Source organism: Arvicanthis niloticus, chromosome X (assembly GCF_011762505.2).
Source record: "Arvicanthis niloticus isolate mArvNil1 chromosome X, mArvNil1.pat.X, whole genome shotgun sequence".
Taxonomy (NCBI): Eukaryota; Metazoa; Chordata; class Mammalia; order Rodentia; family Muridae; genus Arvicanthis; species Arvicanthis niloticus.
The window spans coordinates 129665778-129678228 of record NC_047679.1 but is presented as its reverse complement, the minus strand read 5'-3'; the positions used below and the strand labels follow the sequence as shown (position 1 = coordinate 129678228).

At 37.0% G+C, this 12451-nt stretch overlaps 1 protein-coding gene across 11 annotated transcripts in view; it reads left to right on the top strand.

Moving 5' to 3' along the window:
- F8 (coagulation factor VIII) overlaps window positions 1-12451 on the top strand; it is a 181843-nt gene that overhangs the window by 63272 nt on the left and 106120 nt on the right. For all 11 annotated transcript variants that reach the window (XR_013105888.1, XM_076918475.1, XM_076918473.1 and 8 more), the window contains 4 exons: window positions 4861-4929; window positions 9490-9606; window positions 10142-10363; window positions 11582-11837. Coding sequence is in view for 10 of the 11 variants with exons in the window: in XM_076918475.1 (XP_076774590.1) it covers window positions 4861-4929; window positions 9490-9606; window positions 10142-10363; window positions 11582-11837 (664 nt within the window). In the remaining variant the exon portion in view is untranslated. The remainder of the gene's footprint in view (window positions 1-4860; window positions 4930-9489; window positions 9607-10141; window positions 10364-11581; window positions 11838-12451) is intronic.

Below are 12451 nucleotides of genomic sequence, written 5' to 3'. Positions count from 1 at the left end.
ATACAAATTCTTTTGTATACTCAATACATTAGAAACATTTTTTGTTAGATGGTTAACAAAAATAGTTGTCTTAACTCCTTGTGTCAATGCTATTGCAGAAGCATTGGTGCTAGCAATTAATGGGATTAAACCTGTTATACCAGCAATAATCAAGCCTGTTATCCTCTTCCAAAAGTTGACTTTTATTTATCCAGTCTTCCAAAAGTTGACTTTTACTGATTTCTAGACCAGTACATAATTGAGTTCTAATAGCTGGACACCTTTAAGAAGAATACAAGAGACAGTTTCTGTTTTTGATTCTGTATCCCACAAGGTCTAAAAACTGATGCAAGGTAGCTTGTCCCATCTGGGATATAGTCAAGCAAAGGTGGGTCAGGAACATGTGTCCAGTACAGCTCCCCAGTCACTTTTGTCAGGGCACTCAGCAAGCTCACAGGTCAGTGTCATTTTTGTCTCAGCAACAGTATGTCTCAACAATCTTTTTAAAGTTCCATGGGCCTCTTCCACAATACATTATCATTGGGGATTATACAAAATCCCCATAATAAATTGTTGACAAAAAGTCTCTACTGCTCAACTACAATTGCTACAATTTACTTGGATATTTTATTTATTTCCCTTTCAATGTTATCTCCTCTCCCATTACCCCCCAAAATCCCTATTCCATCTGCCCTCTTCCTGTTTCTATGAGGGTGTGCTCCCATCATCCTCCCATTCCTGTCTCTCTGCTCTCGAATTCCCCAACACTAGGGAATCCAAACTTTCAGGCATCAAGGTTGTCTACTTCCACTGATGCCAGGCAAGGCTACCTTCAACTATACAGGTGGAGCCATTAGTCCCTCCCTTTGTGTTCTCAGGCTGGAGATTTTAGAGTGGCTACCCCAGCTTGTTTCTTAGGACCATTTACTTGAAGAATTTTTCTCCAGCCTTTTACTCTAAGATAGTGTCTGTCTTTCTCACTGAGGTGGGTTTCCTGTATGCAACAAAACACTGGGTCCTTTTTACATATCTAGTCCATTAGCCTATGTCTTTTAATTAGGGAACTGAGTCCATTGATGTTAAGAGATATTAAGGAACAGTGATTGTTGCTTCCTGTTATTTTTGTTATTAGAGATGGAATTATCTTTGTGTGGCTATATTGTGTAAATTTGGTTTTGTCATGGAATATCTTGGTTTCTTCATCTGTGGTAATTGAAAGTTTTGGTGGGTATAGTAGCCTGGGCTGGCATTTGTGTTCTCTTAGCGTCTGTATGACATCTGTCCAGCATCTTCTAGCTTTTATAGTATCTGGTGAGAAGTCTGGTGTAATTCTGATAGGTCTGCCTTTATATGTTACTTGGCCTTTTTCCCTTACTGCATTTAATATTCTTTCTTTGTTTTGTGCATTTGGGGTTTTGATTATTATGTGACGGGAGATATTTCTTTTCTGTTCTAGTCTATTTGACGTTCTATAGGCTTCATGTATGTTTATGGGCATCTGGTTCTTTAGTTTAGGGAAGTTTTCTTCTATAATTTTGTTGAAGATATTTATTGGCCCTTCATGTTGGGAATCTTCAATCTTGTGTATACCTATTATCCTTAGGTTTGGTCTTGTCATTGTGTCCTGGATTTCCTGAATATTTTGTGTTAAGAACTTCCTGCATTTTGCGTTTTCTTTGACAGTTGTGTCAATATTTTCTATGGTATCTTCTGTACCTGAGATTCTCTCTTCTATCTCTTGTATTCTGTTGGTGATGCTTGCAACTATGACTCCTGATCTCTTTCCTAGCTTTTCTATCTCCAGGGTCGTCTCCCTTTGTGATGTTTTTATTGTTTCTACTTCCATTGTTATGTCCTGAATGGTTTTGTTCAATTCCTTCACCTGTTTGGTTGTATTCTCTTGTAATTCTTTAAGGGATTTTTGTGTTTCCTCTTTAAGGGCTTCTACCTATTTACCTATGTTCTCCTCAATTTTTTCGAGAGTTTTATGTCCTTCTTAAAGTCCTCTATCATCATCATTAGAAGTGATTTTAAATCTGAATCTTGCTTTCTTGGTGATATGGTGAATTTAGGACTTTCTAATGTGGGGGCAGTAGGTTCTAATGATGCCAAGTACCCTGTGTTGCTGATGCTTATGTTCTTGCACTTGCCTTTTGCCATCTGGATCTCCTTAGTGCTACTTACACTCACTGTCTCTGACTGGAGCCTATTTTTCCTATTATCTTGTTTGTATCAGAACTATGTAGTATGGGTGTTAGTACTGAGGTTAGAGCTGAGGTCTAAGATCTGCTCAGTGCTCAGGTGCAGACAGGAAGGAACCAGTGCTCCAGGCCAGGAGTGAATTCCTGGGTCCCAATGTGTCCCAGTTATGCCCTGTTTGGGCTGGGTGTTGCTGTCTCCTTACCTAAGATACTGCCCAGGTTAGAGCTCCTGGGAGGCCCACTTCCTTTGGGTTCTTTTAGATTAGGTGTACAGCTGCCGCCCAGGATCTGCTCAGTGCTCTGGGGATAATCTTTAGTTGTTTCTTTGCAAGGAAAAATGAAAACTTCTCAGCAGATGGCTTCTTTCCATTTAAACTTCTGTGAACATAAGAGGTGGACCATGACTTCCTTTCATGTTCAGAAATAAAGCAATCTTGATTACGCACACAATCAAAGAATAAAAGGAGTAACCTTTTCTTTTCTCACAAGATTTTTGTATACAGTGATGGGATGCACCAAGAATCACAGTGATATTGGAGTTTTGAGTTGAGTTCTTTAAAATAATGTTGTCTTCTGTTAATGAAAGCAGCATCAACCGCCATGTGCAAAGCTCCATACATGCAGCAGAGCTTCTGTTGGTACTAAATTTTTAACCTGGCTGGGGATCACAGATAAAATCAGCTAGGAGACAGGCAAAGGCTGTGATAGTTTTGGTTTTGGCATGTTTGATTCACTCAATGCTCCAGTGTTGGCTAGTGGATAGACTTCCTTGCTTTGTTTTGCTGCTGGTACTGACATCAGCATCAGCCAATTTTAGCTTGACCAAAAGGTTAGGTCACCCTAAAAATGTAGGTTCTAAACTCATCCTCAACTGTTTATGTGACGTGATATTTTCTAAAATACTGTCTATCTCTATGTCTCTGTTGCTATAGAAGCCAAGACTACATTAATGTGCTTCTCTTAGTGGGAGACAGTAGTAAAACTCACTAGGAAAATGCTTTGCCAATATATGCTTAATATTTCTGGTATTTTTTTTAAAAAATTATTGGTTTTTTTATTTATTTACATTTCAAATGTTATACCTGTTTGATTGTATTTTCCTCTATTTCATTATATTTATTCATTAATGGCCTCTATTCATTTTATTATACTTTCCTTTATTTCTGTAAGGGATTTATTAATTTCCCCCTTTAAAGTCCTCTAGCATCTTCATAAGATCAGGTTTATGGTCATTTTCTTACGATTCAGGTGTGTTGGGATATTCAGGGCATGCTGTAGAAGGATAGCTGGGCTCTGGTGCTGCCATATTGCCCTGGCCCTTGTTGATTGTGTTTTTATGCTGTCTTTTAGCCATGTGGTTGTTCCTGGTATTAGAAGAATATTCCTTATGTCAGCAGGTCTCCTCAAGGAGGCAGGCACAGTGCCATGGGTCTGAAAATGGATATCAGGGAATTGCAAGCTGCTCACCTCTGCTGGCTGTGTCTCAAGTGGATCAGAATATTTCTGGGGCCCCCACAAGCCTCTGCAGTACGGCAAGCAAAGCCATGGGCAAGAATATGGAGGTCAGGGAACAGTGAGCAGCTTGCCTATGTTGGTTGTGCCCCAGATGGACCTGGCAGGACAGGGATTGGTTGGGGAGGGATCTAGCCTGTATGATCTTGGGATCCTGAAGGCCTCCTCAGGAAGGTTGACAGGCTGTAGGCCAGAAGACACAGCTCACCTCTGATAGCTTTTTCCCCATGTGGACCCAGGTTACAACCTTAAAATGTAAAATGTAATACTTTAAAACTTTTATGAAATACAGCAGAAAGTTTTTATTATTGGAGATAGGAGAAAGGTGTAAATCTGACTCCAAAAAGCCATGAAAAGTTGCAACAAAGAAGAAAACATGAAAGTAGGAGGGGGACTTCTTGGGAAGAAAGGTTTCAGTAGCAGACAGAGGATGAGAATGGGAGAATTGTGGGTAAAAATGACTAACCTTCATTACACACATGTATGAAACTGTCAACAAGTTGAAAATATGAATGTATAAATGGGCTAAAATAAATAAATAACTTTTGCTTTATGAAATATACTGGTAGGAGAATGGGAGGAAAATCTGGGCACAGCAATTCATCTGTTCTCACATAGAAATGTGCACACATACAACATATAAACATGATTTTAAAACTATATTAATACATTTTCAAAATGTGAGTTTAGTTGTTTGTTTTCTTCACATATAATGTTTACTCCATTTCAATTATAAAAATAAAAAGTTACAAGGGCAATAGAAGATCCCTAAATTAATTATCCATATACACATTTCATTGACAATATTTACTATATTTGTTATTTTCTCCTGTAAAAATCTATCTATCTATCCACCTATCCATTTGTGTGTTTTATTTTTGCTTGTATTTTTTTATTTTAAATTCCATTTTCCAGCAACTCAGGTTTTTTTATTTTACAAAAGATAAATTTCTAGAAGAAATTGGAAATTTACATAAGTAACCATTTATCCCCAATAGTTTTAGAAATACCAATTTAAAGGACCTTATACCAAAGAACAAAGATAACATTAGGCAAAGTATTTCATTTTTTTATGCTCAAATGGTTTATGAAGAAATATTTCCTTCTTGTTGCAATTTTCTACAAGTATGTTTTAAATTGACAATAAATGCTTTCTCTTCTTTTTCAGGCAGTCTGTCCAAAGAAAGAACACAGATGTTGTACCAATTTGTACTACTTTTTGCTGTATTCGATGAAGGTCAGAGAGTTTTAATAAATTAAACATTTGAATTCCTAAAAGATATCAAATATGCAACAAATAGGTTTATCTAGTATTGGAGAATATAGGCTGATTATATTCAGAAAAAGTGATGTTGATTATAGGAAGACCACAATTATATTACTATTCAGGAGAAAAGTAAGTAGGGGACAGGAATGACTCTAAGTCAAAAATGCAACCTAAGCTAATATCCAAAATTTATAAAGAACCCAAGAAGTTAGACACCACAACCCAAATAACCCAATTTTTAAAATGGGGCACAAAGCTAAACAGAAATTTCTCAACAGAAGAATCTCAAAGAGCTGAGAAGCACTTAAAGAAATGTTCAAAGTCCTTAGTCACCCAGGAAATGCAAATCAGAACAACCCTAAGAATCCACCTTGCACCAATCAGAACTGGTAAGACCAAAAATTCAAGAGGTAGTACATGCTGGCAAGGATGTGGAACAAGGGGAATACTTTTTCTTTGCTGGTGGGAGTACAAACTTGTACAATCACATTGGAAATCAATTTGGCAGTTTTTCATAAAACTGAAAATAGTTCTACTCAATACTCAGCTATACCACTCCTGGGCATATACCCAAAAGATGTTCCACCATCCCACAAAGACACTTGTTCATCTATGTTCATAGCAGCTTTATTTGTAATAGCCAGAAACTGAAAACAACCTAGATAGATATCCCTCAACCAAAGGATGGATAAAGAAAATATGGTACATCTACACAATGGAATACTATTCAGATATTAAAAACAAAGACATCATGAATTTATCTGTTGATGATATATTTTGCCTTACAGGAGCTTTTTAGTTGCACAAGGTCCCATTTACCAATTGTTGATTTTAGCACCTAAGCCATTGGTGTTCTGTTCAGATAGGAAGTTGTCTCCTGCCCCAATTCATTCAATGTTCTTTCCCACATTCTCTTCTATTAGATTTAGTGTATCTTTTGAGGTACTGATCCATTTGGACTGGAGCTTTGTGTAGGGTGATAAATATGAATCTACTTTCATTCTCCTACAGACCCACAGTTAGACCAGCACCATTTATTAAAGATGTTTTCTTTTTTCCAATGTATGTTTTTGGCTTCTTTGTCAGAGATCAATTGTATATAGGTGTGTAGGTTTTACTTCTGGGACTTGTTTCTATTCCATTGATTGACCTGTCTGTTTCTGTACCAATATCATGCAGTTTTTATCATTATTGCTCTGTAGTACAGCTTGAGGTCAGGGATGGTGATTTTCCCAGATGTTATTTTATTGATGAGAATTGATTTGGCTATCCTGGGTTTTTTGTTTTTCCATAGGAAGTTGAGATTGCTCTTTCCATGTCTGTGAAGAATTGTGTTGGAATTTTGATGGGGATTGCATTGAATCTGTAGGTTGCTTTTGGTAACATGGCTGTTTTCAGTATGTTAATCCTGCCAATCCATGAGCATGGGAGATCTTTCTTTCTTCTGAGATCTTCTTTGATTTCTTTTATCAGGGATTTGAAGTTCTTGTTGTACAGGTCTTTCACTTGCTTGGTAAGAGTTATACAAAGATATTTTATACTATGTGTAGCTATTGTGAAGAGTGTTGTTTCCCTAAATTCTTTTTCAGCCTGATTATCATTTGTAAAAAGGGAAAACTACTGATTTGTTTGAGTTAATTTTTGTGGGGAGCCGACAGAAGGCAGCTATCATCTTTGCAGCCATCTTGAGCCATATATACTGACAAGAGATTTGATTACAATAGCCTACAACAACTGAGCACACTCTGAATAACATCTTGTTTTAGATACCCAGGGTCTTCCCTTGGGTGTGTGAGACTTAAAGGTGTGATTTAGAGCCGAGACTTAAGGACATGACTTAGAGATCAGATTTAGAGATAAGACCTAAGGGTGTGACTTAAGGGCATGGCTTAGAAGTGAGACATATAAAAGGCAAGAGGCAGACAGAAGAGTTCAGTACAACTTGGAGTAGGAATTAGGCATTGAGGAAGAAGACACTTGGACTACAGAAGTTAGAAGAAATTATTATTAGGTAGTAGGCACTTGGCACTTGGAGGAAGAACTTGGAAGTAGTAGTAGGCACTTGAGACTGGACACAGGCAACTAGGAATTAGACACTTGTGCTTGAGTCTAGGAATTTGGAAGAAGAACTTGGAATTAGGAATGAGGGACTAGGAACTAGGGACTAGGAGAGAAGAAGAGAGACTGAAGAATAAACGGGATTGAATCACACTCTGTCTGGTCTCCATTCCTCAAGTCCATCTTTACTCTCTCTCTTGCTGAACCTGGACCTGAGGACCGGAGCAGCTTGGGGCAGTGTGGGCTAACAAGTTAGTCCCCAAGGCTTTTGGCAATGTGGGTCCCAACATTGACAGAACAGTCCAAGACATTTTGGCCCCTAAAAGTGGGGGTAGTGCAGTTCTCAACATTTCTGGCCCCCAAGCGTGGGGCAGAGCTGTCCGCAACAAATTTTATATCCTACCACTTTGCAAAAGTTGTTTATCAGATGTAGGAATTCTCAGGTAGAATTTTGGGGGTTGCTTATATACTATTATATTAGCTGCAAATAGTTGTACTTTGACTTCTTCCTTTCCAATTTGTTATCCCCCTTGCTCTCCATGTGTTGTCTAATACCTCTATCTAGAACTTCAAGTACTATATTGAATAGATAGAGAGTGGCAACCTGTCTTGTCCCAGATTTTAGTGGGAATGCTTTTAGTTTTTCTCCATTTAATTTGATGTTAACTGTTGGTTTGTTGTATATTGTTTTTATTATGTTTAGGTATGTACCATGAATTGCAAGACTTTTAACATAAACGGGTGCTGTATTTTGTCAAAGGCTTTTTCAACATCTAATGAGATGATCATGTAGCTTTTTTCCTTGAGTTTGTTTATATAGAGTATTAAGTTGATGGATTTACATTTATTGAACCATCCCTGCATCCCTAGGATGAAGCATACTTGATCATGGCGAATGATGGATTTCATGTGTTCTTGGATTCAGTGTACAAGAATTTTATTGAGTATTTTTGCATTGATATTCATAATTAAGATTGGTCTGAAGTTCCCTTTCTTTGTTGGGTCTTTGTGTGACTAAGATATCAGAGTAACTGGCTTCATAGAATGAATTAGATAGTGTTCCTTCTGTTGCTATTTTGTGGAATAGGTTGAGGAATATTGGTGTTAGCTCTTCTTTGAAAGTCTGGTAGAATTCTGCACTAAAACCATCTGGCCCTGGGCTTTTTTTAATTGGGAAGTTTTTAATGACTATTTCTGTTTCCTTAGGGGTTATGGGATTGTTTAGTTTACCTGATCTTTATTTAGCTTTGGTACATAGTATTTGTCTAGAAAATCATCCATTTCATCTAGGTTTTCCAGTTTTGTAGAGTATAGGCTTTTGTAGTAGGTTGTGATAAGTTTTTTAATTTCCTCAGTTTCTGTTGTTATGTCTCCCTTTTTGTCTCTAATTTTGTTAATTTGGATATTGTCTCTGTACCCTTTAGTTATTTTGGCTACAGATTTATGTAACTTGTTGATTTTTTTCAGAGACCACACTCTTAGTTTTGTTGATTGTTTATATCAGTCTCTTTGTTTCTAACTGCTTGATTTCAAGCCTGAGTTTGACTATCCTGTCATCTACTCCTCTTGGGTGTGTTTGCGTCTTTCTATTCTAGAGCTTTCAGGTGTGCTGTTAAGTTGCTTGTATGGGATCACTCCAATTTCTTTATGAAGGCACTTGGTACTATGAATTTTCCTCTTAACACTGCTTTCATTGTATACCATAAGTTTGGGTATGATATATCTTCATTTTCATTGAATTCTATAAAGTATTTGATTTCTTTCTTCATTTCTTCCCTGACCAAGTTATCATTGAGCAGAAAGTTGTTTAGTTTCCATGAGTATTTGGGCTTTCTGTTGTTTTTGAAGTTTAGCCTTACTTGTCCATGGTAATATGATAGAATGCATAGGATTATTTCCATCTCCCTGTGTTTGTTGAAGCTTCTTTTATATCCAATTATATAGTCAATTTTGGAGAAGGTTCCATGAGGTACTGAGAAGAAAGTATATTCTCTTGTTTTGAGGAGAAATGTTCTGTATCAGTATCTGTAACCAAATGCTAAATCCATTTGGTTCATAACTTCTGTTAGTTTCACCGTATCTCTGTTGAGTTTCTGTTTCAATGACCTGTCCATTGATGAGAATGGGTTGTTGAAGTTTCCCACAAAAATAGGATGAAGCAACTTATGACAAGACAAGGACTGACAACCCTTTTTAAATCTATCATCTAATTTGCAAAATGAAATTCTTGTAGCTTAAAGTACTAGTATTTTCCCTTCTCTTAGTTATCATTTGCCATTATTCCTCTATCACTATGAACAAATACAAGGAGAGTTAATTGGTTTGGAAAAAAGTAATTTTTTTCTCAGAGACTCTGAATTTGTGTCTACTTTGTTGACAGAAATTCTGTGTCAAAAAAAAAATAATGAAAGGAAAGAAGGAAAAGGGGAATGTAACTCATGAAACAGAGCTCAGCTGACTTTTTCTTACCAGGGAAGAGCTGGCACTCAGAAACAAACAACTCTTATACACAGTCTATGGATTCTGCATCTGCTGAAGCCTGGCCTAAAATGCACACAGTCAATGGCTATGTAAACAGGTCTCTGCCAGGTATGTACACGACTGTCCAACAATTCGCAGGGTTTTGGGACTTCAAAACCGTAGGTCTTTTCACAGCTTCCAGAGAGTTCTACATCCACTGAATTCTGCCCTCTGGTTTGTTTATTTGTTTGTTTGTTTGTTTGTTTTGTTCATATAGAAAAGAAGAAGAATTAGACTGACAATATAGTAGAGTAATATCTTTAAAAGGGATCTAAGTGAAAGATTATTTTCAAGCTATAATTTAGAGCTTTAGTGAATAATAAGTATCATCAGCCATGGAATGCCTTAGCAACTGAATATATACTACAGCAAAACTAAAGAGTAAATTAAGGAAACATATTCATGTCATTTAGCAGTATGTTAGTTATGTGTTGCTTTGACAAGAGTTGTTGGTTTGGTAGTACCCTAACTTCCGTGGTAACTGTTTATAAGTTAAAGTAGCAGTAAAATTTATAGGGTTATTTTATCCAGCCTATTCTAGCAAGTACTTTTAATTTTATGATCCCTAATTATTTTCCATACCTGTCTCATTCCCATTTTACAGGTCTGATTGGATGCCACAGGAAATCAGTCTATTGGCACGTGATTGGAATGGGCACCACTCCTGAAATACACTCAATATTTCTTGAAGGTCATACATTTTTTGTGAGGAACCACCGTCAAGCTTCCTTGGAGATATCACCAATAACTCTCCTTACTGCTCAAACACTCTTGATAGATCTTGGACGGTTCCTGCTATTTTGTCATATCTCCTCCCATAAACATGGTACTACCATTTTGGATCTTAAAAATGAATAGTATAAAAGATTCCATTGTAATTCTAATGACATTTCCCGGGCAGTGTACAACAATACAATGTATTGCAGAAATACCATTGTATAGTTACAATTATATTAAACTTCAACTGAAATCTTCAAATATAACAATTTTACCTTGAATATAGAAGAACTTTATTGTTAGCACAATAGTATTGTAGGTTTTTGGTTAAATGTCTATGACAGAAGCAGGAGACGTAGTTTAGGAATGAATAAGAAGGAAAAATGAATGACAGTTGTTTAGTGGTTTCATAGCCTGATCCCATTAACTAGGCTTCAGTACTGTGGGAAGAGGTAAAGAGATGATTCCATCAGAAATCTAGGGAAATGAGGTATCATATGAAGTTTTCAAGGACTACCTGATGGAGGTTTTCCAAAGGAGTTAAGATCCTGTGTAAACAAATTTGGGACAATTGTGCCTACAATGTCAATTCCTGGTCACATGACTTGGTAGGTAGTAGCTATGAAAATTCAAACTGAATAATCCTTTTACTTCAATTCTCCTTCTTGTGCATTAACTCTTAATTTTTTGTCTTGGATCAACCTAGTAACTTTTTCTTGGTTATGTCCATTTAAGGCTGCCTTAGTCTGTTATATTGCCAGAATAGAATATCAGAAATAGGGTAATTTGTAATAAACAGAAAATTATTGTCTCACACAGTTCAAGAGCCTAGGAAATTCAATATTAAGATTTTGTCATTTGATAGGAGCTTTCTTTCTGTGTACAGGAAAATGATACACATAGCAGACAGACAAAAGAGAAAGATGAAGAGAGAGGGAGGAAGTAGAGAAACAATCTCTTTCTGAAATAACAAGCCATTCTTGAAGTAACAGAATTAGTCTATCCATGAGACGGAGATGAAATAAACAGTTCCAAAGAGAAATACTCATATATGTTCCAATATGTTATATTAATGAATTTTGAAGTAGAAATGCCTATGAATATTCATATATATTGTTATATTAATGAATTTTGGTGACAGTTCAAATGTATAATAAAATGACAAATCCAGAAACCAACAAATACTATAATTCATATAGAAGAGTAACAAAACTAGTACTTATTTGAATTAGAGACACTTAAGACAAAATATTTAAATCATAAGGGGGAAATTCATAACATTTAACCCAAGAAAGTTAAGAACATTGTTTGGTTTGTCTGACTACAGATGGCATGGAAGCTTATGTCAAAGTAGATAGCTGCCCTGAGGAACCCCAATGGCAAAAGAAAAATAATGAAGAAATGGAAGATTATGATGATGATCTTGATTCAGAAATGGACATGTTCACATTGGATTATGACAGCTCTCCTTTTATCCAAATTCGCTCAGTTGCTAAAAAGTACCCTAAAACTTGGATACATTATATTTCTGCTGAGGAGGAAGACTGGGATTATGCTCCTTCAGTTCTCACCTCAGATAATGGGTAAACACCTTTGGACTCTTGGCATTACTCTGCCTTATACTCACATTCCTCTTATGATGAGAACCGCTCTGTCAATGTTGGAACCCGCATTGCCAAAAGCCTTGGGGGCTAAGTTGTTAGAGCCTGCACTGCCCCAAGCTGCTCCGGTCCTCCGGTCCGGGTTCAGCAAGAGAGAGAGTGAGGACGGAAGCGAAGAATGGAGACCACACAGAGTGTGATTCAATCCCGTTTATTCTTCTGTCTCTCTTCTCTCCAAGTCCCTAGTTCCAAGTTTCTAGTTCCTAGTACCAAGTCTCAGGTCCCAGGTTTTGGAACCAAGTCTCAAGTCCAAGTCTAGTTCCAAGCTGCTTCCAAGTCTCAAGTACAAGTGTCTAATTTCTTTCTTCTGTCTCAAGTGCCTACTAATTCCTCTGTCTGCCTCACACCTTTTATATGTCTCACTTCTAAGTCACACCTTTAAGTCATGCCTTTAAGTCTTATCTCTAAATCACACCTTTAAGTCTCACACACCCAAGGGAAAATCCTGGGTATCTAAAACAAGATGTTATCAGAGTGTGCTCAACTGTTGTAGGCTGTTGTAAACAAGTCTCTTGTCAGGGTATATGGCTCAAGGT